The sequence below is a fragment of the Myotis myotis genome, unplaced genomic scaffold (assembly GCF_014108235.1).
Source record: "Myotis myotis isolate mMyoMyo1 unplaced genomic scaffold, mMyoMyo1.p scaffold_m19_p_17, whole genome shotgun sequence".
Classification (NCBI taxonomy): Eukaryota; Metazoa; Chordata; class Mammalia; order Chiroptera; family Vespertilionidae; genus Myotis; species Myotis myotis.
Window position 1 is genome coordinate 26,404,454 of NW_023416321.1, and position 24,686 is coordinate 26,429,139.

General features: G+C 45.9%; 1 protein-coding gene across 3 annotated transcripts; it reads left to right on the top strand.

Moving 5' to 3' along the window:
- The first annotated feature begins 3,226 nt into the window (after positions 1-3,226).
- On the top strand, positions 3,227-24,156 carry MMD (monocyte to macrophage differentiation associated). 3 transcript variants are annotated; one of them, XM_036340509.1, is made up of 7 exons: positions 3,229-3,507; positions 10,107-10,188; positions 11,775-11,935; positions 14,538-14,612; positions 16,242-16,343; positions 18,471-18,540; positions 22,285-24,156. In XM_036340509.1, the coding sequence occupies exons 1-7, from the start codon at positions 3,482-3,484 to the stop codon at positions 22,483-22,485; spliced, it is 717 nt and encodes a 238-aa protein (XP_036196402.1). In that variant the 5' UTR covers positions 3,229-3,481; the 3' UTR covers positions 22,486-24,156. The 3 variants fall into 3 exon arrangements, with proteins under 3 accessions (XP_036196404.1, XP_036196403.1, XP_036196402.1); XM_036340511.1 differs by lacking the exon at positions 16,242-16,343 and having other exon boundaries at positions 3,227-3,507; XM_036340510.1 differs by lacking the exon at positions 14,538-14,612 and having other exon boundaries at positions 3,227-3,507.
- The last annotated feature ends 530 nt before the right edge of the window (positions 24,157-24,686 follow it).

Here is a 24,686-nt window from a genome sequence, read left to right on the forward strand (position 1 = left end):
AAATGGGCTAATAGATGTAAAAGTTCCAAGACCATGTTTGGTTCCAAGACCAAAAATTTGAATCTGTGTAATTACTGTACATCCCTCTTCCATCTGGCCCAGTCTCCGAAAGAAGTTACTTTCAAATAAATGCAACCAAACAGCCAAGAATAATAAAGAAAGGATGCGAAACTTTTCTTGGAAAATATTAGGGTGTCCAACTCATACTCTTAGCAAACCTTCTCACAATCCCTTTCCTAGTCATCTCATACCTCACAATTCCATAAATCCTCTTACTTAGCTACATTCTTCCCACCTCACAGAATACCTTTACCAATGTATTATTGGTAATTAGAGGATTTTTTCTCTTATCCTCATCATGTAGATCAATATAGCCTACGGACCAAGGCCTGTCCTTTCTCTCCAAACCTCTTTTTCTTCCCATTGTTTTCATCGTGAAAATCCAGGACCATGGCATGAAGAGACAGGTACTCCGCAAAGGTCAGGTGTCTTCGTCTCTTTGAACTGCTGTAACAAAATACCACAGACTGGGTGGCGTATAAACGATAGAACTTTATCTCCCACAGTTCTGCAGGCTGGATGTCCAAGGCCAGGTTCTGGTGGAGGCTCTCTTTCCTGCTGGCAGACTGCTGGCTTCTCCCCGTGTCCTCACATGACCAGGAAACTCTCTCAGACCTCTTTTGCACGAGGGCATGAATCTCATTCATGAGGCTGGTGGTTGACCGAATCACCTCGCAAAGGCCTAATACCATCACATAGAGCATTAGGATTTCAACATACTAATACTGAGGGGAGGGGACACAAACACTCAGACCATACATCATGGAATGTGGACAAAAGACTAAGTACAGAAAGACAGCATTTTTTTTTTTCCAGGAAAGAGGCAAGGCTGGGAGCACTTCCATTTTCATAATGCTTTACTTGGTCATCTTTGTAAAGAGACCAATTGAACTCCAGCCACAGAACAAGACTTGCAACCAGAAGTTCAGGCAACCTTCCTGGGGCATCTGAAACCATAGGAGCAGAGCTGCTACTTTCTGACTGGATGATGACAGCCAGAGAACTAGGTTCCAAGTGCCTCCTAGTGTGGTCAGCATCCTGTCCAGGAACTCTGTGTCCCTCAGTGAACGGAGCAGGTGTTCTCCCAAGAGTTTCCTCTGAGTTGGCATCTGCTCCATTACCAATACTTTCTTCGCAGCGCAGGTTGTGCCCGCGCAAATGTGTGTCTGCAGTTTTGCAGTCAGAAGAACCATATCTCTGAGCTCAACAAAAATGTCACATCCTGCTAATTCGGAAAAAAATGTCCACGCTCTTTTGTTCCACTGCACACATTAATCTCGAAAGTTGAATCTAGTTCCTCTTTTTTGCAAACATACTTGGGATTCCTCCTCAGGAACAGATTTAAAAGGACACGTCCCTAAAAAAAAAAAAAAAATGTGGCAGGTTTTTTAAAAAAAATCAATCCAAAGCTGTTTCTTGTACTGCTATTTTTTGAGGCTTGCTTTTACTTCGGGGGGTAGCATTTCACCAACAATGAGGCTGATTTGAATTTGTGATAAGATTGTTTAAATAAGCCACTTTCTGTTAATATTCCTGCATTTCTGTGGAAGAGACCACTGTAGATCAACATATTATATTCTATCGATTTAATCTGTTTTGTATCTCACTCGTGTTTTTTTTCCTTTGGGTCAATACCATCCAGATTGGTGTTTCTAACCCTAAGGAACCTCTCATAAATTTTCTCCAGACTGATCAGTTCTCATCTTTGTTCAAGCTCTTCTCCTCATGTGAAAGGCTATGCCAAGTCATGCCCCATCATCTCTTTCAAAATCCATCTCCAGACGTCCTTCTCTGCTGCGCCCCTTCCTCTAATTCAGTGGCTCTCAACCTCGGCTGCACATTAGAATCACCTGGGAATCTTTTTTAAATCCTGATTTCTGGGCCTCATCCTCCGGAAATTCTGTTTCTTTGTTACTAATGTGTGGCCCCACCCCATAACAAATCTTGTTTGTGTGGGTGTTTTTTGTTTGTGTTTGTTTTTTTAAAGAGATATACTACTTTAAAACTTAGGGATAGGCAGTTAGAAAAGATTTGTACTGGAAAGATTTGGAGGCTTAAAAATTAGACAAAGATAGGTACAAATCTTAGTTTTGCTTTTGGGAAGTTTCTAAACCTCTCAGCTTCTTTATCTGTGAAATGAGTAAGATAATGCCTATCTCCTGGACTTCTGGGGGGAAATTAATGAGATAACCCTGGTGAACACCCTTCTAGATCAGGCCATTTAGAAGGTGTTAAAGGAAAGGAAATTAGAATTATGAGTGAAAGAATTCCCGGCTTTGCAAAATGCTCCACTGCACACATAGTAAACACTCGTAAAGGGCTTGGCCTTATGTCCCCTTGAGAGTCTCCAGTTTAGGGTTTGGAGGGAAGCATGTGAACAGGCTACCTGAAGGGGAACACACTTAAATTTCAGGAATAAGGGAAAGGATCAAGAAATCACGCATGTTCACTTTCCGTTGAACCTCTCTTCCAGCAAGCCTTCTGAGTTTAGGTTCAGCAACAGGACCCTGATTCAAGACTACTTTTATTTTATTTGGAAACTGCTTGGATTAAAAAAAAAAAAAATTGGAAGACAACATGAAAGGGTTCCTGTAGAGGACATCCTTGTTTTGTTTGTGGTTCTCAAGAATCTGAGTAAGACCATTTTAAGTTCCTCACAGGACAGACAAGGAAAGGTTTTTTTATTTGCCCCGGAGTCTCGCACATAGGGAAGCTGACCCTCAAAATGATGAAGGGACAAAAGGCAGGATGAAGACACGAATGATGCAGAATGAATTAATGACTCCGAGCCAGGGCTGGAACATAGATGGGGTTCCTCGTTTGTTGCTACTTTCTTCACAGTTGCTGATAAGATTTTTGGCCCACCTCCTCCTCCATAACTTCTCCTTCTCTCCCCTCGGCCTCTTCTATGTTCACGGGCCAACAAGACCCTTTATAGAAGCGTGGCGCCCTTCCAGACCCAGCTCCTCCCCACAGCCCCGCCCCTCCGCCGCGAGGCCCCGCCCCTCCGCCCGGGCTCTGCAGAAATGAATGGCGGCGTTGCCGCCGCGCCGCTCGGGGCGCTGATTGGCCGCCCGGCGCCGTGATGCACCGGCGGCCCGGGGAGCACGCAGGTGGGCGGGGCCGGCGGGGTGGAGCCGGACTCCGGGGCGGGGCGCGGAGGCTCAGGGGCGGAGAAGCCGGGGCGGGAGGCGGGAGGTGCCGGGCCCGTTTAAGCGGCCTCCCTCCCGCCCCCAGCCGCCCGGTCTGGCCCCGGCTCCGTCCCGACCCCCGGCCTGACCTACTCCGGCCCTGCCCCGCCGAGCGGTCCGCGGTGCACCCGGGCGGCCTCCGGAGCAACCCAAGCCCATGAGGGCCGCGCGCCCGGCCGCCGGCGCAGACGAGACGGAGCTCCCGGCCCCCGAGGAGGAGCGGAGGATCAATGAGGTTCCAGAATCGATTCCAGCGGTAAGAGGGATGGAGCCCCGGCTCCCCAGCCCGTGCCAGGCGCGGGCTCCAGATCCACCTCCTCCCCTGTGGGTTCCGGCTCCCCACCTGGATCCATCCCTCGGTAGATCCGCCTTGGCCGGGGACCAGCTCCCGGGGATTCCCCGCCCTGCTGTCGCTGGGCGATCCCCTCCCTCCGCGGACCGGGACCTGGTGCCTGACCCGGGTCCCCCCACCCCCACCCCTTGCGATCTGCGGACCTCTGGTTTCCAGATCCCCGTTGCTCATCCGATTTAACATCCCCCCTCCCCCGGTCCCCATCCAGGCGGGGCACTTGCTTGCCCTGAGACTCGAACCCCAATCGCAGGCGCCGCCCCCGGGCCCACAGACTCTGGTTTTGGCCGTCACCCCTTTCCCCACAGCCTGCGGGGCTCCCGGTGCTGCTGCGCCCTGCAGCGAGATCTGTCGTACAGCTGGGGTGCTGGGCCTTTTCGGTGCTTTGCAAACGCCCTGGCAACGGGGAAACTGAGGCACGCTCCACCGATTGAGCTTGCCTGGCGCTGTCAGGGCCTGGAAGGTTCTCAGGCTCATTTAGCGCCCCCCGGGCGGCGCTCTTCGGGGCACTGTGAAGGGTCGAGTTAGCACCCGGGTGGTGGTAAGGTCTGCTGTTGGGGCGCCCGCGGTGGAAAGGCGGAGGAGGAACCGAGGCGCGCCACCGGAAGGATGGCAGGCTGCTCCCCGACTGGGGAGCTGGGGAGCAGGCCAGCAGGCCGGCCGGTGGAGGCGCCGTGGCCTTAATCCGGGCTTTGGATCCCTGCCACCGAGCCATGGACGGAGGCTGGCCCGTGGTTCCCAGAGGAAGCTCTGGCTTTTTTTTTTCTCTCTCTCTTATTCTTCGGCATTTAAGTGGGTGAAAGTTCACCTCCCCTGTGTTTGTGGTAATTCTCCGTCTCTTTGTCTGAATCAGGCCGCTGTTCCCATTCCCAGACCTCCACCAGCCAGCAAGCTAGTGACAGGCGGGATTTGCAAGAAGGAAAGGAAGGCCTGGAATCTTCCAAGGAGGTTATTGTGGAGGTTTTAGGCACGAACCTTTTCTTTGAAACATTTTCAGTGCATTTGTTTTATTTACGATTTTCTAACCCCTCCATGCCCACTCACCCATCATGCTGATTTCATTCCTCCCCCAGTCCCGGCTATGGAAGCCAAAACATGGGAAGGAAGCCTTGTGGTGGACTGTGCTATCGGAAGGACAATCAGTTTGAAGACTTGGATTCACTTCTGAATGTCCCTCAGGGTGTTGAATGCCTGGCACTGTTCCCCCAGTGGGAACATCATATCGGTGCTTCTAAAGGCGAAAAGGAACCATGATGTTCTGGCTTTAGACCCTGACGTCAGGAATGAAGGCAGGGGGGCTTTTTCACGGAGACTGCAACCTGGGTTCGGGCATGATTGTCCAAGCCCTGTGCATGGGGTTCGTTTGATTTGGTTTACTTCTGCATGTCTGCGCTTTTCCTGTTTGCAGAGAATAGGGGCAATATTCTGTGAAATTCCCCTTCTTTATTTGATAAAGAGTTTCCTACCCTTTGAATTCTACTCTAGAAAGAAAAGAGCTTGTTTTACTCTTGGTTGCACAAACATTAAAACAGTGTTAAGAGACATGAAAAAAGAAGTCCACTTCGTTTAGGATTCATCTATCTCATCTGAATGAATTATTTTCTTTTTGCTGGACTCTAATCTGTCGTAGATGTAATGTGATTGTGTGGTCTGCTTTATTCATTTACAAATGAAAAGTACAATCCTTTTCTGTTGATGTGGCCCAGACTCTGCCGTGTTCCCAGTGGCTGCACAATATCAATGACTATTTAACAGTTATTTTCTTGATGACATCTAGATATGCCCTGATTTTCTTCTCTTTTTTTTAATTTATTGATTGTTAGAGAGAGAGAAACATTGATTTGTTTCACTTATTTATGCATTCATTGGTTGATTCTTGCATGTCCCCTGACTGGGGATCGAACCCACAACCTTGGTATATTAGGCCAACACTCTAACCAACTGAGCTATCCGACCAGGGCTACCCTGATTTTCTTTGAACCCTAAGTGGTCCCATAATTTCTTGTTTTTGTATTATAGACTAGATTGGAAAGATATTTCTCAGGAAAGTCAATTTGAACTTAGAAATAAAGCTTGAAAGTAAAAAGTAATATAACAACAACAAAAAGTCCTGGCTTTTGTGGTCATGCATTGAAATGTTAAGAGTACTGTTCTCTTAGCATTTAAACCCACGTTCATTTATATAGCTTTTGAGCATTCAGGGTGGTTACGGTAGATAAATTACAGAGGAACAAGAAGGAAGGGCACCCTCTCTTTGAACGCATGTGCTCCTCCTGATAGATTTATCAGGACTCCATTGGAGAGCATTTGATCTCAGTAAACACATTTCATTTAAGCCATGGCTTGTGGCTCTGCCTACATTACAAGAAAACCTGAACACCCTGCTGGTTTGTTCATAAGGGAAACTTGGCGGTCATTGTCGCTTCGGATCAACTTGCAGCGTTCTGCCATTACTGTGGAGGAGGGCTGGGAGGACGCTTAGCCTGCCGTCCGAAGTGGGGCTTTATGCACGCGTGGCTTATGATAGGAAAGGTGACGGCATGAAAGATTCCATGGGACATGGCATATTGTATCTCTTTTGCCTTATCACTTGTACATTTGAGTTCTCTCCCACACCCCCTACATTCTCCTCCCTGCCCCCCATCATTCTCTCCCTTTCACAGCATCTCTGACTGATCAGAATAACTGTTAACAGCAAGTGCCAACCTTTGCCAGGTAGTGGCTGGGTATTTGTACAGGGGTTGGGCAAAAGTAGGCTTACAGTTGTGAATGACATTTTTTTTTGAGTTAGTAAAGCTATTTGTAATAATCATAACCTGTTACATGTCTTTTTCCATACAAACAACTCTAAACCCACTTCTGCTCACCCTGTATATTACTCAGCGAGTCCTCAACTATAACCCTGGAAGACAAATTTTATACTCATTGACCAGAAGAACAGATGGGGTTCAAGAATAAAAGGGAACTTGGCCTAGTCACACAGCTAGGGAAAGGGCAGATCAAAGGTTCAATTTCTTGTCCCTTTTATCACCCACGCTGCCAGCTCACCTCATCTGTCCCACTGCGCACCCTGCAACATGTATGGGTACAGTGGAGAGGCCTAGGACCCACAGCAGCTCCTACTGTGTCTTCTTGGTGCATCCTCATTTCTCCAGCCTTGCAACTGAAAAGCAAGGAAAAGGATGCCCCTTTCCTCAGCCCCAGCCTTGGGACCACGCAAATGGAGTGTGAGGCAAAACACCTTATTCGAAGGCACCAGGAAGTCTTCCAGGATTGCCCGTTGCCTTTTTGCACAGGTTCTCAGAGCACTGAATCATAGGCCTGGGTAGTGTCCTTATATCTGCCTTCTCCCTTATTTAATAATTAAGTTACATGTCCCCTGCCACTGTCACCACCTCTGGCAATACGCTCATTCATAAAGGGGAACTCTTAATTGACTGTGCACAGGGGTCAGCTTATGTTGCCCCATCAAGTGATGTTGAAGGAGTCCTTGGAATGTCCATGGTCTGGGCCTTTAAGAATTTCCTTTACGCGAGAGTCAGAGTTCTTTTGGCTCCAAGACAGTCTGTTTCTCTTTGTTACATACAGACCCTGCTGCATCCCCACTGAAACCAGGAACAGTAGACTATTGCTCTGTTAAGATAAAACAGTTCAGCTGCAATGTCTGTCTTTCTGTTTGTTCATTCAGCGCCTATTCATTAAGCTCCAGCAATAAACTGGGCCTTGTGCTTGGGATTGGAAGTGAAATGGCGGACAAGATGGCCTTTATGGGATTCACATTATAGTGGGGAAAGATGAAATAACAAACACATTTTAAAAATCTTACTAAATGTGATGAGGGCTCTGGGGGGGGGGGGGAGCTGAAGTGATATTAGTAATAGTAGGAGTATGTTAATCCTCACCTGAGGATATTTTTTTTCCATTGATTTTTAAAAATATATATTTCTATTGATTTCAGAGAGGAAGGGAGAGGGAGAGATAGAGAAACATCAATGATGAGAGAGTATCATTGGTTGGCTGCCTCCTGCATGCCCCACACTGGGGATTGTACCCACAACTCGGGCATGTGCCCTGACCAGGAATCGAACTGTGACCTCCTGGTTCATAGGTCAACACTCAACCACTGAGTCATGCCAGCTGGGCCCCATTTTTAGGGATATTTTTAGAGAGAGTGGAAGGGAGGGAGAAAGACAGAGACACATGGATTGATTGCTCAGTGTGGGGGAGTTGATTGGCATTTTACATCATTTGGGCCTTGGGAGTGATTTCTTAAGCAGGCTAGATTGTGCCCTGGCAGATCAGGGAGAAGTGGGAAAATGGCGTTGTGCATTTCCCATCTAAACAATGGTGCTCTCTGTGCCACTGCGCCCCAGACAGCGATCTGCTCTTTGCACAGTTTCTCCGACCTGTGCCCCTTGCCCAGTTTGGGCTCTGTCCGTAACAGAGCCTACCTGAAGTCACATGGGTGGGATATTTTTCTCCACAACTCCTGAGTTTATTTTTAACCGGAGTGATCCCAGGTGGGCAGGGACTGAGCTGTGACAAGCATGGCCACCCAGCTTCTTGGCCTTTAGCAGAAAAATGTGAAAGTCTACCCTGGTTGCTGTGTAATGGTCTGACTATTTTTAGATTGGGCTGCCAGAGATATAAATTGCTATTTTAGTCTGCAGCTATGGTGGGGCTACTGGTGGGTGGGCAAACCCTACTTACTGCGCCCTCCACAGAGCACTCCCGATTTTACTCTGGCCTCTGCATCCATCCTGGAGCCTTTACAGTTCCTCCCAGGGTGTGGGGCTTCTAGCTCTGTTGTTATGTCTCAGGGAAATGATGTGGCAGATCCTTGAATGCTGGGGACACTGAGAAAGTGTTCGTCCCAAGAGTGTCATTATTTTCCTTTTTACAAATAAGAGCTGGATAGCAACACTCCCGTCCCTTAGGAAATTAGTAAAATTATTTAGAGGATCATCAGGGGAGAAAAGATTTATTTATGTGTGAGCATAGCTCGGATCCATTCTGAAGCTGCTAACTGCATGTTTCTCTCACGCGGTTCCCACGCCACCTGGTGGATTCCATTCGATGGGTATGTATTTACACCCATGTTAGGTAGCTAACCCGTTGGCGGGCCTTCACGCTCCCACATTCATTCCCCCGTGGACTTTCGCTTTGTGGGGTCACTAGGGACTGCCATTGTATTTTCGTTTAGTTGCTCCAAGGACAATGGCCCCTCTTAATTCAGGGAGAAAGTGCCAGTCTTTTGTTCAATAAACAAGACACTGTTTGGGATGGCTTGACCATGCGTTTTAGCCTCCTGGCTCTGCCCTCTGGTTCAGCCAGGTACCATTCCTCAGTGTGTTCATTAATAAGGTGTGACTAGTCAGAGTGCCTAGTGGCAAACAACCAAGTCCACGCTCCCCTCCCAGCAAACTAGCTCAAGCACGAAGATAGTTTATTGTGCAAAGCCTGCCGGTGCTTCCCAGGCTCCGAGCACAGGAACGCAGCGGGGGCCCGAGACCTGAAGGCTGCCGGGTTCTTGGACCTCCATTTGCTTCTCTGCATCTCGTTCAGGCGGCTGCTTTATATTCCTGAGTTTACATCTCCCTTTTCCAGGGGACAGACAGACTAAACCAGAACCCGTTTGGCATGAGTGTGGGTGGGGTTTGGGGGACCCTCACCTACACAATGAAATGGAAGAATGCTGCAGTGATCATGCTTGTCACTGCCTGGGTGCTTGCCACAGAGTTAGCCCCAAGGGAAGTATGGGATCTGGGTCTGTGTGGCACAGATTTTGATAACTTAGGTACATACATTTGTGTGTATCTTTGAATTTTAGAGCCAGGGTTTCCGCTACGAGTCATGCATTTGGATTTTGAAGCCGACTCCTTTAATTGAGGAAGGGTGCGGGTGAAGACGTACCTCTTGTTTAGGTGGCCTGAGGCAGCCAGGTGTCACTTATTAATTATCTGCTCCCGGAACAGATAATGCCACAGAGAGAAACTAGTGGGACAGGCCGGCTGATCATGGGATGTAGGGTTTAAAGATCTACATGTATAAAGCTTTCTAAATTTTGAGAGCAAAAATAGAAACCTTTCAAATGCATTGTGTCCCTTTTCATTTAGTGGCCATTACTGGACTTTGTAAAGTTTAGAGAAATCCCTTTGGTTTGCTTTCTGTTAATGGTTAAGATTTGGTTGTGCCTTTTTTTTTTTGGCGGGGGGGCGGGGGGGGGGGAGGTACCAGTTGAAGGGAGTGGATATGGTTTCTGTTTGCTTTGGGTTGGTAGGTTTTTCTTTTAAATGACCTGAAAGAATCAACTAGGGCATTTGCTTTAGGATCATTGCTGCGGGCTCAGTGTACACCTGCTTTGTGGCTTCGGTTCTGTTCCCGTGACTAGGTGTTTCCAGCAGCCGCCTCTTTGTTTAGAATAGACCAAACAACCATTGGCAGGCTACCCACTGTTTTTCACACGCTCTGAGCTGCTCTCACATGATGTCTTTCTGTTTCTACAGGTTCATGAACCACCGGGCCCCAGCCAATGGCCGCTACAAACCAACTTGTTATGAACATGCTGCTAACTGTTACACACATGCAGTGAGTATGCGTTTTCTGCCTTTTCATCCTCCCAAAAGGCTTTGCAGGGAGGCGGGGGCAGTTCTCTCAAGTAACTTTTCCACCCCATTAGTTGGATTTACCCATCCCCGTGACCTTATCTACCAGAGTATCCGTGCTGGGTCCTGTCACCAGAAACTGTGAGCATGTCCAGGGCTCTGACCTACAGTCTCCTCTGTCCATCCTGGACTCGCTTCCTCTGAGGAGGTCTTTAAGAATAATAATAGTAAGCACCCTAGTCATAGGAAAACCAGAGAAAACGATTTGTGAAGACTGTCGCCCTGGAATGAAATGATCGCCTTTTCAGGATAGTCAGCTGTGTTCATTTGGCAAGGACCTTTATCATTTGGTTGATAAAGGTGCTTTTTATTTCTAAATGATTCCCTGAAACTGGTAGACACACCTTCCCTGTTATCACAGTGGCTATGCTCCTCAGTACAAATGATATTTCTTTAAAAAATATATATATATATATAATATATAATTGATTTTTAGAGAGAAGGGAAGGGAGAGGGGGAGAGAAAGAAACATCGATATGAGAGTGGAACATTGATTGGCTGCCTCCTGCATGCCGCTTACTGGGGACCACGCCTGCAACTCCAGGCATGTGCCCCAACCAGGAATTGAACCAGCAACCTTGTGGTGCACTGCATGACACCCAACCAACTGAGCCACACTGGCCAGGGCACAGATGTTATTTCTTATTGAAGAAAGAGCTAATTTGATCTCTAAATTCTTAATTTTTTTTCTTTCTTATAAAAGCAAAACATGCTCTGTAGAAGAAACTTAGAAAACACTGAAAAATGTAGAAGGAAAGTAAAACTACCCAGAAATAAATGAATGCATTGGTGCATTTCTTCCTTTTAGGTGTAGTGTTTGTGAATATGTATGCATTTTCATAGTTTTTCTATTAATCGCCTAACATTGGCCTTTTTCTTGTGTCATTATAATTTCCCCTTTTCTGTGGTTTCATTATTCCCTTTGAAAGTCACATTTAGTGAGGCTTTAGAGAAAAAATGGTGTTTAGTCTGAAGACAAGCAATAGAAAAGGAGAGCAATTTAGTCCTTTGGTGAAGAGTGTAATTTATTTCATGCAGTGTTAGTACAATATGTAGGCGACATACATGTGCCATTAGATTAAAATTTGTTTGAAGTCAAGTTGTGTACAGTTCCTGGGCTCTGAATAGCAGTACCTGTTTCCAGTACAACTGACTACATCCAGCTCTCCTTCCGATTACCCAAGAAAGGCAAGTGTTTGTTCTAAAGCGACCTTTCTACAAGTACCCTGGTATGTTCTGAGTGGTAGCGGCTCTCTATGGAGCATGCCCGTGCCTTTCTCCCACGGCACGTCTCCTGTCCCCCGGGCGTGTTTCCTCGCCTCTCTCCTTCTCCTAAGCTCCAAGGGCCCTTCTTTTGCCTCTGTAACTTATTTCCTGAGCCCATTTCTTCTAAATAAACTTTCCCTTATTAAAAAAAAAAAAAAGTATCCCTGGTAATCCTGCGTATTTGTAACACGGTCTCAGTTCGGTAAGAGCCAGGATATTCACTTTGCTGTGCCCTTCCCTCAGTTCCTCATTGTCCCGGCCATCGTGGGCAGCGCCCTCCTCCATCGGCTGTCTGACGACTGCTGGGAGAAGATAACAGCATGGATCTATGGCATGGGCCTCTGTGCCCTCTTCATCGTCTCCACAGTATTTCACATGGTGTCATGGAAAAAGAGCCACCTAAGGTACAGTGGATTGCTCGCTACGTCAGAAGGTTGGAATAGTTGATTCAGGTCAGCCTCCCATACGGCATGTGTAGGCCAGATGCAGCAAGCGAGCAGACATTCTCCTGCCTTTCAGACTTTACTATTATTGTTTTAACAAATATATTTTTATTGATTTCAGAGAGGAAGGGAGAGGGAGAGAGAGAGAGACAGAAACATCAGTGATGAGAGAGAATCACTGATTGGCTGCCTCCTGCACTCCCACTACTGGGGATTGAGCTTGCAACCCGGGCATGTGCCCTTGACAGGAATCAAACCCAGGACCCTTCAGTCCACAGGCCTACACTCTATCCACTGAGCCAAATTGGCTAGGGCCCACCTTGCAGACTTTAATGCTATCCCATTACTTAGGAAGCTTCCTACGGATTGGGCAGGCTTGAGGACCCTCATGTATCTAGCAGCGCAGGCCTTTGCTCAGAAACCAACAAATGGCACTGCTTCCCCAGGATGAACAGCTAAAATCCCGAGACCTATGTGCCAATGCCGTAAGCACACTCTAAGAAGGCACTGCAGGGCGCTGCAGCCGCGGGGCAGTGACCGCGTGCACTGAACTGGGGGGCAGCGGCTGGCTGTGAGCCCCAGCACTGTCAGGTTAGCCTTGCGGATGTCACCTTGCGGATGTCACGGAGCCCCCGTCTCTCCATCACTAAAGTGAGGGTAACATGCCTTCCTCGCCGGGTTATCGTGACAGCTGAATGAGATAATGCATGTGGAAGTGATTTGAAAATTACAAAAGACTCTGGGACTGTGAGATGTGAGGAGGTACACGGCAGCTTGGGGCCACTGTCCTGCAGAGTTCAGCTTCCGAATTAGGCCCTGTGTACGTGTGGGCTTCAGACACAATTCCCGTGTTTTGCTACTATTAGCTGCCAGGCACTTTTCAAAAATACTCTGGCCCTGAGCCTCCCAATGAGATGGACATGGGAGCATTCCCCCTCTGAGCGAAGGACTGATTTGGGGGGACACAAAGGGAGCAGCACACCATTTAGTTGCTTATGAGATAGATTCTGCACAACCCAACAGGCAAAATTTCTTCTCCAAAAAAGGAGAATTCAGAGCAGACTTAGAGTGACCTAAAATAATATCAGAACATATCTTTTTGTTTTACAGAATGTCCAAAAATATCTCCAACTGTTCAAACAATCCAATATTAAAAAGACATGCTTTCTTTAAGAGCAGGACTGGGGTTGATGATATATTATTGGTTTCCTCGCCTGTGGAATCATAGAAGTCATAGGGTTTTACAGCTGGATGGGTCCTGAGGGATCATCTAATCCAAACCCGCTATTGTTCACCTGGAGAAACTGAGGCTCAGAGATGTGGCCTGACTTGCTCGAGTCAGCGATCCCTGCAGAATCTGATCATCCCAGGGCTCCTGACTCCTAGTCCCAAGGTGCTTTTCACCCCATCCTTCACAATATTGCTGGCAGGATGCAGTCTGCTACCTTGCCTGTAAGGTGACAGCTCCCCGGGCTTAAAAATAAAACCACAGCACCGAATCCCAAGGGAGCCGTAGACACACTCGCACGAGGCATCAGCAGTACCTGAGCTGGCTGCCCAGGACACACCATCACAGAGCCAGAGGCCAGAGCACTTCATTATCTTCTTGGCAAGCCCCACGCTTGTGGTTGCCTCAGCTGACTTGGCTCTGATGTCTAGATTTCTAAATCAATAAAGACTTGTAGATGCCATACGTCAGGAGGCAGGGCCTCCCTGCCAGGGGCTGGAGAGGAAGGTGCAACAGAAACCAGATTCTCTTGAACCGCGAAATAGCACTGCCAGAATTGTCACCCACGCAGGCATTTCTGCTCTGCCTCGATTTTTTTTAAATATCCAAGTGTAATCTTAGTTTAAGTAAAAGAGGGAAGGGAATTATCATTCATTGAGTACCTACTATGTGCTGTGCTAAACATATGACTATATTACGTCATTTAATGCTCACGCAGACTCGGTAGAGATGCTATTATTTCTATCTTACATGTGAGGAGAGTGAGGGGTCAGAGAGGTGGGTAGAGGATCTTGAATAAAATTTCAGGTCTGACTTTACCTGCTGTGATGGTGCATAACAATTCTAGAGCAGCGATTTTCAACCTTTTTTTTTTCATCTCATGGCACACATAAATTACTGAAATTCTGTGGCACACCAAAGAACATAGTTTTTGCTAATCGGACAAAAAGTAGGTATAGTTTTGATTCATTCACACCAGACAGCTATTGTTGTGTTGGCTGTTGTCATTTTTTTATTTGACAATCTAAGGGAAAAGAGGTCAGTGCCCCTAACTAAATAGTCAGGTGATGCCCGTTTTAAAAATTCTGGTAGCACCCTCGTTGAAAATCGCTGATCTAGAAAGCAAAATTAGAAAGGCCGAACCTGGCTAGGAATCATAGTCATCCAAGGAGTTAAAAAAAAAAACCAAAACAAAACATAAAAACCCCTCTTTCCCTCCATCCTCAACCCCCAGCTTCTAGCCCTTTTAAATTAGGATCTTCTGGACTGGAGTGATAACCCATACTTCCAGTCTGCATATCTTCTGGGAACTAACTTGGTTTTCTCTCCCATCAGGACAGTGGAACAATGTTTCCACATGTGTGATAGAATGGTTATCTATTTCTTCATTGCTGCGTCTTATGCGCCATGGTAAGATACAGTCTTTCTATTTTTGAAGAATTGTGTTTTTATAATAGAATTGCCCAGACCTTTCTCCCCTTCCTCCTGTTCCTATGTCCGGCCCCATGCATATACCCAACCCTTCTCCCCGCAACACACATACATACGTGCGTTATTTTTCCATCTTGACCTACTTGGGTCAGATTGCAGATTTTAAGGGGAGGAAGTTGCTGCTGTTCAGAATATATGTCTGGCATTGGATCATTAAAGAGAAGTGTTGTGAACTTGGGTTTAAGTAGCACCCTCACTTCTGAAATCCATTTCGTTTGCCTTCTCTATTCTTTTATACCTCTACTGCTGTTCAGAATACTTAGACATCTAATTGAGTGGAAATGCTATAAATATGTATGAGGAAAACAAGCTCAGTTTTGAAATGTATACTGTTTGTCTTCAGTACTTCACAGCACAGTAACTACTGTATATGGAATGCATTTCTTTAGATGTATGAGTAAGAGAACTAGCCAAATGTATTCGCTATTTAAAATATCTGGTACTCTGATCAACTTCCTTGATCTTCCTGCCCTTTTGGTATTGAGGTCAGATAGAATCTTTTGTTGCTTTGAAAACTGTAATTAAAGAAACATTCGTTTTCCCTATCAAGACGTGGTCCAGTTTTAAACACTCAGAAATTTACATCATGCCATTGACTACAGCAGTCGTTAGAAACAGCCGGCCTCTAGACTCTGGCTCATGCAGCATCCATCATGCAAGAGAAACCTAAGTATCTGCTGGAGTAAAAAGGAAGTGCTCTCTCTCTCTCTAGCACCTGTTACTAAATTACAGGTCTGCATTATATTGGAGAGAGAACCCTTAAAGGCTTTTGTGAAGTGCACATCAATTTAACGTAAGTCTGTGACAATTTTAAATGTAGGCTGAGGAATCACATCTTTACAGTAAACATTTGTTCACATGTCATCTTTGATACATGGGTGATACTTTTTCCATTTGGTATTAATTTTATAGTACTAGCCAATCAGAACAATGTTGGGTTTTTTTCCCCTCTCATATCCTTAATAGGACATTAGTACAAATGTATTTGCAGCATTTTAACATTCAGGCCTCACAAAAGCCCACGGTACAATTCTAATAAATGTCTTCTATAATATATGTTGGGGAAATTCTTCTCATGTTCTCTCTTGGAAGAGAGGGTGATAGTGGAGACGCCAGGTCTGTGTGTTAGGTATCTGCTGCGGTTATGTGATCCCCGGTCAGGATTTTGTTCAGGGTTCCTGTTAAGCTTTGTCAGTAATCTGCTCTCAAATACATCGTCGGAACAGGAAGGCAAGCAGAATTCACAGCAGCCTGCCTTATTAGGGCCTCCCAGGTGTGCTGGGACACCCACGTATCTCCTTTTAGTAACTTCTGTTTCTAAACCACGTTGAAAGGAATTCTGAGTCTTAAAGGTCGGCTGACAATTTTATCTTTCAGTGACTCATGTTACCCAACTTCCCCAAACGCCTCCCTGGCTGTTGAGTGCCTCTTCTTCCTGGCCTTATCCCTGAACTTGCTTTCCCGCCTGGAAGACTGGAGGACCATATGGGTTCTGCGAGCTCCCTTCATTTATCACCTCTGTTCTTTGTTGTCATTTTACATTTTTAGGTTAAATCTCCGTGAACTTGGACCCCTGGCATCTCATATGCGTTGGTTTATCTGGCTCATGGCAGCTGGAGGAACCATTTATGTATTTCTCTACCATGAAAAGTAAGAGAAAATAATTTACATTTGATTGTTTTAAAAGTAACCGCCTAAGTTTTATCTCCACCACAATTTGCTCTCTCTGCACATCGAAATAGTAGAAATACATAAAGAGTAAATATCTTGTTTTAAACAAATCTTCCGAACCATGTTTGGCATTCATCATCGGTGGGCAGATTGCTGCGGGAAGAAATGAGTGGCCAGGGTGGCCAGGTGTAGGTGAGGGACAAGGTGACTGCCACTGAGACTCAGTAGGACCTCATTTCACATGCTCAGGAAGACTGGCCTCATGAGCAACCAGCCTTATCCTCTGTGACTTACAGTCATCACGGGAGAAAAAGAACTACTTTTCAATTTTCCTATGAAGATGGAAGATAATAGATATTAAGTGCCCAGCACAGCACTTACCTAGATAGGAACCTAGATAGGAACCTAGATTCCCTGAGAAGGAGGGGTTTGGAAGGGCATCTAAACCCTTTATATCCTAACCATGGGGCACATGTTATTAATTCATTATTCGTAGGCATAGTCCTAAGTGTTAAGCAATATAAAAAGGAAAGTTGATTGAAATTTAGCACCTGCACTCTAGAGAAGACCTCAGAGTCATCTATTCCAGCTTCATGCTTAAAAAACGAGAACATTTAGGACATACATCTAATTAGTGACTCGTCTGCAACTGGGGCCCCAGTGTCCTAGTTCCTAGGCCACAGCTCTTTTCATTATTGCATATGCCTGAATTTGGGAAGCTCACAACTAAGAAATCATTGTCATTGGACACAGTTTATTAAATTCTTTATCTATTGTGGTTGGTAGAATGGTTCTCAGAGTTTAGCATAATTTCTGTTTACCACAAAGCATTATTTTCCCTTGTCAGAAGACAATGGTAGTTTTTGCTAGCTTCTCTCCAACTCTGAAATTCACGTAAATGCATTGTCCCCCAGAATTAGCAATTCTGAGTGGTATTATGCAGTATATATAAATCCAAGGAAACAGTTTGCTTCTTGGACTCAAATCCCTAATTTATATTCTTTTTTTAAAAATGTATATTTGGTCTCCAGAGATGCTGTATATTTTTAAATATGTTTTTATTGATTTCAGAGAGGAAGGGAGGAGAGAGATAAAACATCAATGATGAGAGAGAATCATTGATCGGCTGCCTCTTGCACGCCCCCTACTGGGGATTGAGCCTGCAGCCTGCGCATGTGCCCTTGGCTGGAATTGAACCCAGGACCCTTCAGTCCGCAGGCCGACAATCTATTTACTGAACCAAACCGACTAGGGCACCTAATTTATGTTCTTAATAAAATAGGAAGTAAAGTAAGACAACTATCTTTTCTCCTATTCCAGACTTCCTAATGTAAACCATACCTGCAAACCCCTCTTCCCCAGTTCCCTGATAGGGTTCCTTCGCGGTGGACTTGGAGTAGAAAACACTGAGAATGAGAGGCGAGTCTCACTTGGCCATTCGGGTTGGCAGGTGTTAGGGAGTACCTTCCCTGGTGCCAGGCACTGTTCTAGGCTCTGCAACCCAAACATAAATAAATGTGGCCCCTGCCTTTGAGGAGCTTCCAGTCTAGTTTGATTAGGCAGATATGTAAGTTCAGTTTCAATACAATTTCTGACGTTCCAGACATTCGGTAGCCTGATAGGATGATGAGCCTTACAAATTGGAATTCTGGTGTGAAGATGCAAGATGACGAGACACAAATACATGCCCTTTGTTTCTTAGGACTACTCTCCCTCTGCCACTGGTAGAAACCAGCCCAAGCTGCATCTCTGCCCATCTGCATCATTTGTTTCTTAGAGCAATGGGTGGCAGTGGCACTGCGGGCAGGCCCTCTGGAACTGGGAGGGAACGGGCATGGTGGATTGGATCCAACAGTAACTGTTCCGGCGGAAAGCATTTTCCAGGGGGCATGTGGAGGCTGAGGCCTTGTCAGTCCTATAGGAAATGCTAGGTCACTGTTACTCAATCAGGAAGTTTCAGTTAGAGGCCTACTGGTCTCCTACGGGGGAAATACATTTTATTCGATTACTTGAGGTTACTGGATTTTTGAAAGAAAAAACTGATATGGAAATGGTTTAAGTGTTGTAGGAATAGACACATTAAATGAACTGCATTCCATCCTACAGGTATAAGTTGGTTGAGCTCCTTTTTTATCTCACAATGGGCTTCTCTCCAGCCTTGGTGGTGACATCAATGGTAAGAAATGGCTTCATAATTTTATTTATTTCACCTTATTTCCTTTTAACTCACTAGGACTCTTTACATGTCCATAGATAAGATATGCAGCTTTTCTTTCTGACGTTATGATATGTTCATTAACTAGAGACTCAAACGAAAAAAATATATATAAATTTATATATATATACACATATATATTAAAGTGCCAGGAACTTGTACTGGCTACTGTCTATAACGTTTGGGAAAGTTGTACATTTAAGTGTGTTTGTTTCCCTGTGGTAACCTTCTGTGTTTGTTTTTTTGGGTAACTTTTCTGTTCGCCCCACCCTCACTCCCACTCTTCTCTTCACCCCACTCAGGTGTGAGATTATGTGAAGGTGGGTATTTCTGCTTGAATTACTTAATGTCTCAACCTGAAATATATGGAAGAGGGTACCTTCTGAAGCTCCTTACATGAAGAAATTATAAATTACTGATTTCTTAAATCTTAAGAATTGGAAGGACCTTAAAAGATCGTTTGGTTCATTTTGAACTTCCTTTCAAACCAAATTACCACTGAGAAACCTATGTGTAGCTGTCAACTTGAAACAAACACATGTGATCACACCCTCCCAATCCCTACAACCTCCCGATCCCATCCAGCTGGTTACTGTGCCTTAAGTTTCTGCACCCCAGTGTCCTACCCTCTACATTTCTGCACTAGCCTCTGTGTTAACTGAGGAAGTCACAATGAGTTCCGTTTGAACTCTCTTCTCAGCCTGCCATGGTCAGAATTGTACCTATAATTTCACTCCTGAGCTCACAGGCACAATTTTTTTCTTAATTTTTAGGGGGAGCGAGAGGAAGGAAGAGAGGGTGAGGGAAATGAAAAGGGAGGGAGGGAGAGACAGAGAGAGAAACATCAATTTGTTGTTCCACTTATTTATGCATTCACTAGAGGCCTGGTGCATGACATTCGTGCACTCGCAAGGTGTGGGGGGGGCGGGCGGGGGGGAGTCCCTCAGCCTGTCCTGTGCCCTCTCACAGTCCAGGAGTCCTTGGGGGATGTCCGACTGCTGGCTTAAGCCCGCAGGGAGCAGTCAGACATCCTTAGCGCTGCTGCGGAGGCGGGAGAGGCTCCCGCCACTGCCGCTGTGCTTGCCAGTCGTGAGCCCAGCTCAGGGCTTCTGGCTGAGCAGTGCTCCCCCTGTGGGAGCGCATTGACCACCAGGGGGCAGCTCCTGCATTGAGCATCTGCCCCTGGTGATCAGTGTGCATCATAGCGACCAGTCTTTCTGCCATTCAGTTGATTTGCATATTAGCCTTTTATTATATAGGATTGGTTGTTTCTTGTATGTGTCCTGACCAAGATCAAACCCACAACCTTAGCATTGAAACAATGCTCTAACCAACTGACCTACCTGGCTAGGGCCAGGCACATTATAGCAATGTAGTTTTACTGTACATAGTTCTGGTCACAAAAATACCTGATAATGGTTTAGGAATTAGTTATAGGTTTGCTATGTGTTTTTTTTTCCAGAGAATATGTCTTAAGAGAATGTAACAAAATATGCTCTTTGAGATAGGAGGTATATGATGGCTTGAACAATTCCCTAGCGCCAAGAATGCACATAATTTAGTTGCTAAAGGCAACAGGGACTATCGAGGGGAGGGAGGTGAAGGACTGAAATGAGAATATCTGTCTTGAAGGTCCTAGAGTTAGAGGGTGATTGAGGACACCCAAACAATATAATAAGCAAGGTCTATGTAGACAGGTCATCAACCACCAGAGAAGTAAATTCCCCTTGGGTATCATCAGAGCAGGTTTATCCAGTATTTTTATCAGCCTCAATCTTTAATTGGCATTTTTACAAGTGGTAATGTTACAATCAAACAGGATAATCCTCACACTTGCCCCCACAGAACTTAGAATCAAGCGTGACATGTGTACACGCTATATTATAGAATTGTACACTTGAGACCTATGTCATTTTGTTAACCCATGTCCCCCCCCCCCAAATTTAATTTTATTTAAAAAGTTGTAGTTTTCTATAGCATGACATTCCCAAGATTCATATACTTTACTACTTCATGATTGGTTTTTCTTTTATTCTCTTTCTGTTTTCTTTATTTATATGTGTTTTCAGGTTAAAGATAAGGAGCTTATAGTAAAACTAGAGGCCTGATGCACAAAATTCATGCAAGAGTAAGCCTTCCTTCCCCCAGCTCCCGGGACCAGCTTCCCTCTGGCACCCAGAACCTGGGCTTCCCTCCAGCTGCCGGCAGGCACCCGGGACCCAGGCTTCCCTCGCAGCCCCAGCTTCCTTTGTCCAGAAGGTTGTCTGGAAGGATGTTTGGAAGGATGTCCAGTCTAATTAGCATATTATGCTCTTATTATTATAGATATTCTGGAAGTAATAAACTGGGATATAAAGTGATACCTCTAATAAAATGTTTATTTTGAGAGGACATTTAGCAAAGCCTGGTTCTTAGGACATGGTCATCGGGTGCTGCCCTTGCTTTGGCCTAGGCCCGTGGGCCTGTTCAAGTAGGCAGCTGCATTAGAACTTGCCTGTGCTCACTGCTCAACTGGCCACAGGACCTGTTGCAAGGCTTAAAGGCCACAGCTGTCAGCGCCCAGGCCTCTCGGCCACCCATATGCCCGCCCCCTTCCAAGGCCTTGCCACCATCTGGTGAGGTTTCTACCAACCCTGCAGGACCCAAGACCTTTCTGTTCCTGGTCCCGGGAATCCAGGGGATTGAGCTGTTTTGTCAACTTCCTAAGCCTGGCTCTGTTCCCTTCTCATTCATACAACACAGTTTAATCTTGAAGCTGGGCCTAGGTCTTCGAAAACCAAGAGCGGCCTAAAGTTTCTCCTTTTTGTGCCAGATCATACATGTCTGTTTACTTCCCGCTAAGCTAGGAAACACCACGCTCAGAGACAAAAAGGCCTGGCCACATCTAGGTTAGACAGTGTGCTGATCCCTGTTTACAAAAGAACCATGTTGTGTCAGAATAAAACATGGTGAAAGTAGTGTAACATTACCTATATGATCCCCGACCTCTGAGGCCACTTCTAGTTATGACTTTCCTGGGTCAGCCACAAGGAAGTCGTAAACTCCGACAGGCAGGGAAAGTCTCAGCAAAGCAATCAGTATAGAGCAGGGCTTGAGGACAACAGGAAGTGAAAACTCGGGCGAGACTGTAGGTTACAAATGGAGTGGCATAGGCGCCTTAGTAGGAGGAAAGCTTTAAAGGGGAAGATGAAAGCCAAGGATTGTTCTATATTAAAATGAACTGCCGTGCCCTAGCTGGTGTGGCTCAGTTGGTTTGGCAGCGTCCTGTAAACCGAAAGGTTGCCGGTTCAATTCCATCAGGGCACATGCCTGGGTTGTGGGCTCGATCCCCAGTGGGGCGGCATGCAGGAGGCAATGTTTCACATCGATGGTATGCTCTCTCCCTCTCCCTTCTTCTCTCTCTAAAAATCAATAACAACTTTAATAAATAAAATGAACTGCCATGTCTGGATGCGGTTACCATCTGCAGAATGTGCTGCTCTGCACTAGGGGACCCCTGACCTGACTGCTGGGTTGGGTCAAGACGTGTCGCCCAAAGGGTGATTCATGTCGATGTCAGGAGACTCGATTTACAGACCAGGACGCTGCCTGTGCAGGGATACTTCATTGTCTAGAATCAGGAGGCAGAGCGGGGGCTGCAGTGACCCTCTGTAGCCTGTCACCTCCGTAACATCCACACTTTCCCTCTGCTTCCTCTGCCCACAGAACAACACGGAGGGGCTTCACGAGCTCGCCTGCGGGGGCCTGATTTACTGCCTGGGCGTGGTCTTCTTCAAGAGCGATGGCATCATCCCGTTCGCCCATGCCATCTGGCACCTGTTTGTGGCCACGGCCGCCGCCGTGCACTACTATGCCATCTGGAAGTATCTTTACCGGAGCCCCACAGACTTCGTGCGCCATTTATGACTGTTCTGCACCAGGTGTCCGCACCAGTATTATTTCAGCGATGGCACTTGGGAGAGGGGCAAGAGCTGCCTATTGCACAGGAGGAGGAAAAAGACAACTGCACTGACTTTCTTTATATAGTCTGACTATAATTACTGTGAAAGTATCAATGCTGTGTTCTGGAGTGTTCCAGGACGAATCCGTTAAGGTAGTGAACTAATTATTCATTCCATTCCACTGTCATGCAGGACTCTGGATAGACTTGGCCAACTGATGTTTACAAACCAGAATTTTGTATTTCGATTTTACAGACTTTACTACATGGGTTTTTCTAAATCACTAGGTCGGGTTGTGGAAGTCAGTGCAACAGCAAAGCTTCCTTTTGAAGAGAAACTCGTTTCTATCACTTTCCCATCAGCTGCGGAAAGAATCATGGGCAGAACTTACACTACTTTCGCCATGTTTTATCCTGACACAACATGGTTCTTTTTTAAACAGTAACTTCGTTTTTTTGTACATTAAAAAAAAAGAAAGAAAAAGTTCCATGGACACGCATCTCTGCGGGTCCCCGCCCATGTGCATTCTGGCAGCAAGCCGTCCACATTCCACAGGCAAACCAACATTGTGCCTCTTCGGATGGTTTCACGGGGCCGGAGAAATTGCCAATTTTTAAAAACCGCAGTTTTCCAGACGTTTTCTGCCAACCCCTGACTCCAAGTTCCGGGCTGCTTTGGGCCACGGCCTTGACTAGTTTGGTTTACTGATGATGGAGAAGTATTTTGATATCCATTAACTTTTTCAAAAGAGGCACCTTTTTCTCTGCGCCTTCGCCCTGTTCCCTTCAGGGTGCTCCTCTGCCTGTGCTCTGGTGTCGGTGGTTGGCCATCTGCTGAAACTCCCGTCAGGCGTTACCGTCCACAGTGGTGTTGCCTCTATGGTGCCCGACAGTGTCATTGTCACCTAGCTCTATGTTATCAGTTTATGCTCATTTTTAAACTGTGGAATTAGAGGCATAAATTCACATTTCTACCTTTCTTCTATATTTCCCCAAACACTTGTTTCCGTTTCAGGTAGAAAGTATTGAAAGCATGGATCTGTAGTCCATGGGTTATATCCTGGCTTAGTGCAGTGGTATTTAAAATATTAGCTTTGGTTTTCCCTCAGTGTCTTATATTAAGATTAACACATTAGCTGCTTCGTTGATTAATCTCCTTTTGGTGTTTTAATGAATGAGACAGCCTTGCCTTTAGATCAGGTGCCGACAGTGACTGCTTCCGAGTAACAGGTCTGACCAATGGAACTGTTGGTTGGATGACACATTTAGGCTTGTATTGAATTTTTGTACTGACACGGCTTTCAAAGAGTGTTTATTTTGTGTGTGTGTGTGTGTGTGTTTAGAATTCTCCAATTTCGGTGAATTATATGGGGAGGAGGGACAGAAGAACTGATATCTTCTGGTGACTCTTACATAGGCGAGGTCCTCCGTCCTCACCCCACCTGCATGAATCTCAACATCCGGATTGCCTGCTGTTTTATTGTGTATATTTTACTTTTAATATATTAACTTCTGTGGATTCATTTAAAGTTTGCCCAACTGTAACACTGACAAAACCACTAAAATGTATGTAAAAACGTGTGCTGTAGACAGAATAAAATTGTTACTTGGATTTGTTCCACCGTGTCTAAGCTAGATGACTGAACATGAGCATGCATTTTTGAGAGCCTGAGCTTGTCTGGATTTGTAATCCATGTATCAGCCTTTTTCTGAAAAGTCATGGTGGGAAGAAAAACAAATGTGCCCTGTCATCTAGAACTTTCTAGTCCACTTTCTACTAATTGGAATGCCAGAGTCAGCTCCAACGTTAATCAACACACATTTCCAGTTTAAAATACAGTAGTCAGGACCCAAGGGTGTCATTTTTATAAACGATGGGCCTTTCTCAAGAATGGCCTTTTGGCTTATAATACGCCGTAGGGCTGAGGTTACAGGCTTTCAAATTACCAACCGGACGTGCATTGTACCGCAGGCCCGACAGCTCTGAGAGTTAGACGTCACTCTTTCCCTCCTGCCAAGTAGGAAACAGAGTCAGGAGCCGGGACCGGCACCAGGTCTGTCCAGTTCCAAAGCCTCCTAGTCACCGCACACCACGCATTTCAGTCGGCAAAAGCAAAGGCAGCCAACAATTGGATCTGAAAATTCACCCAGCAAGCTCCCAGAAAAG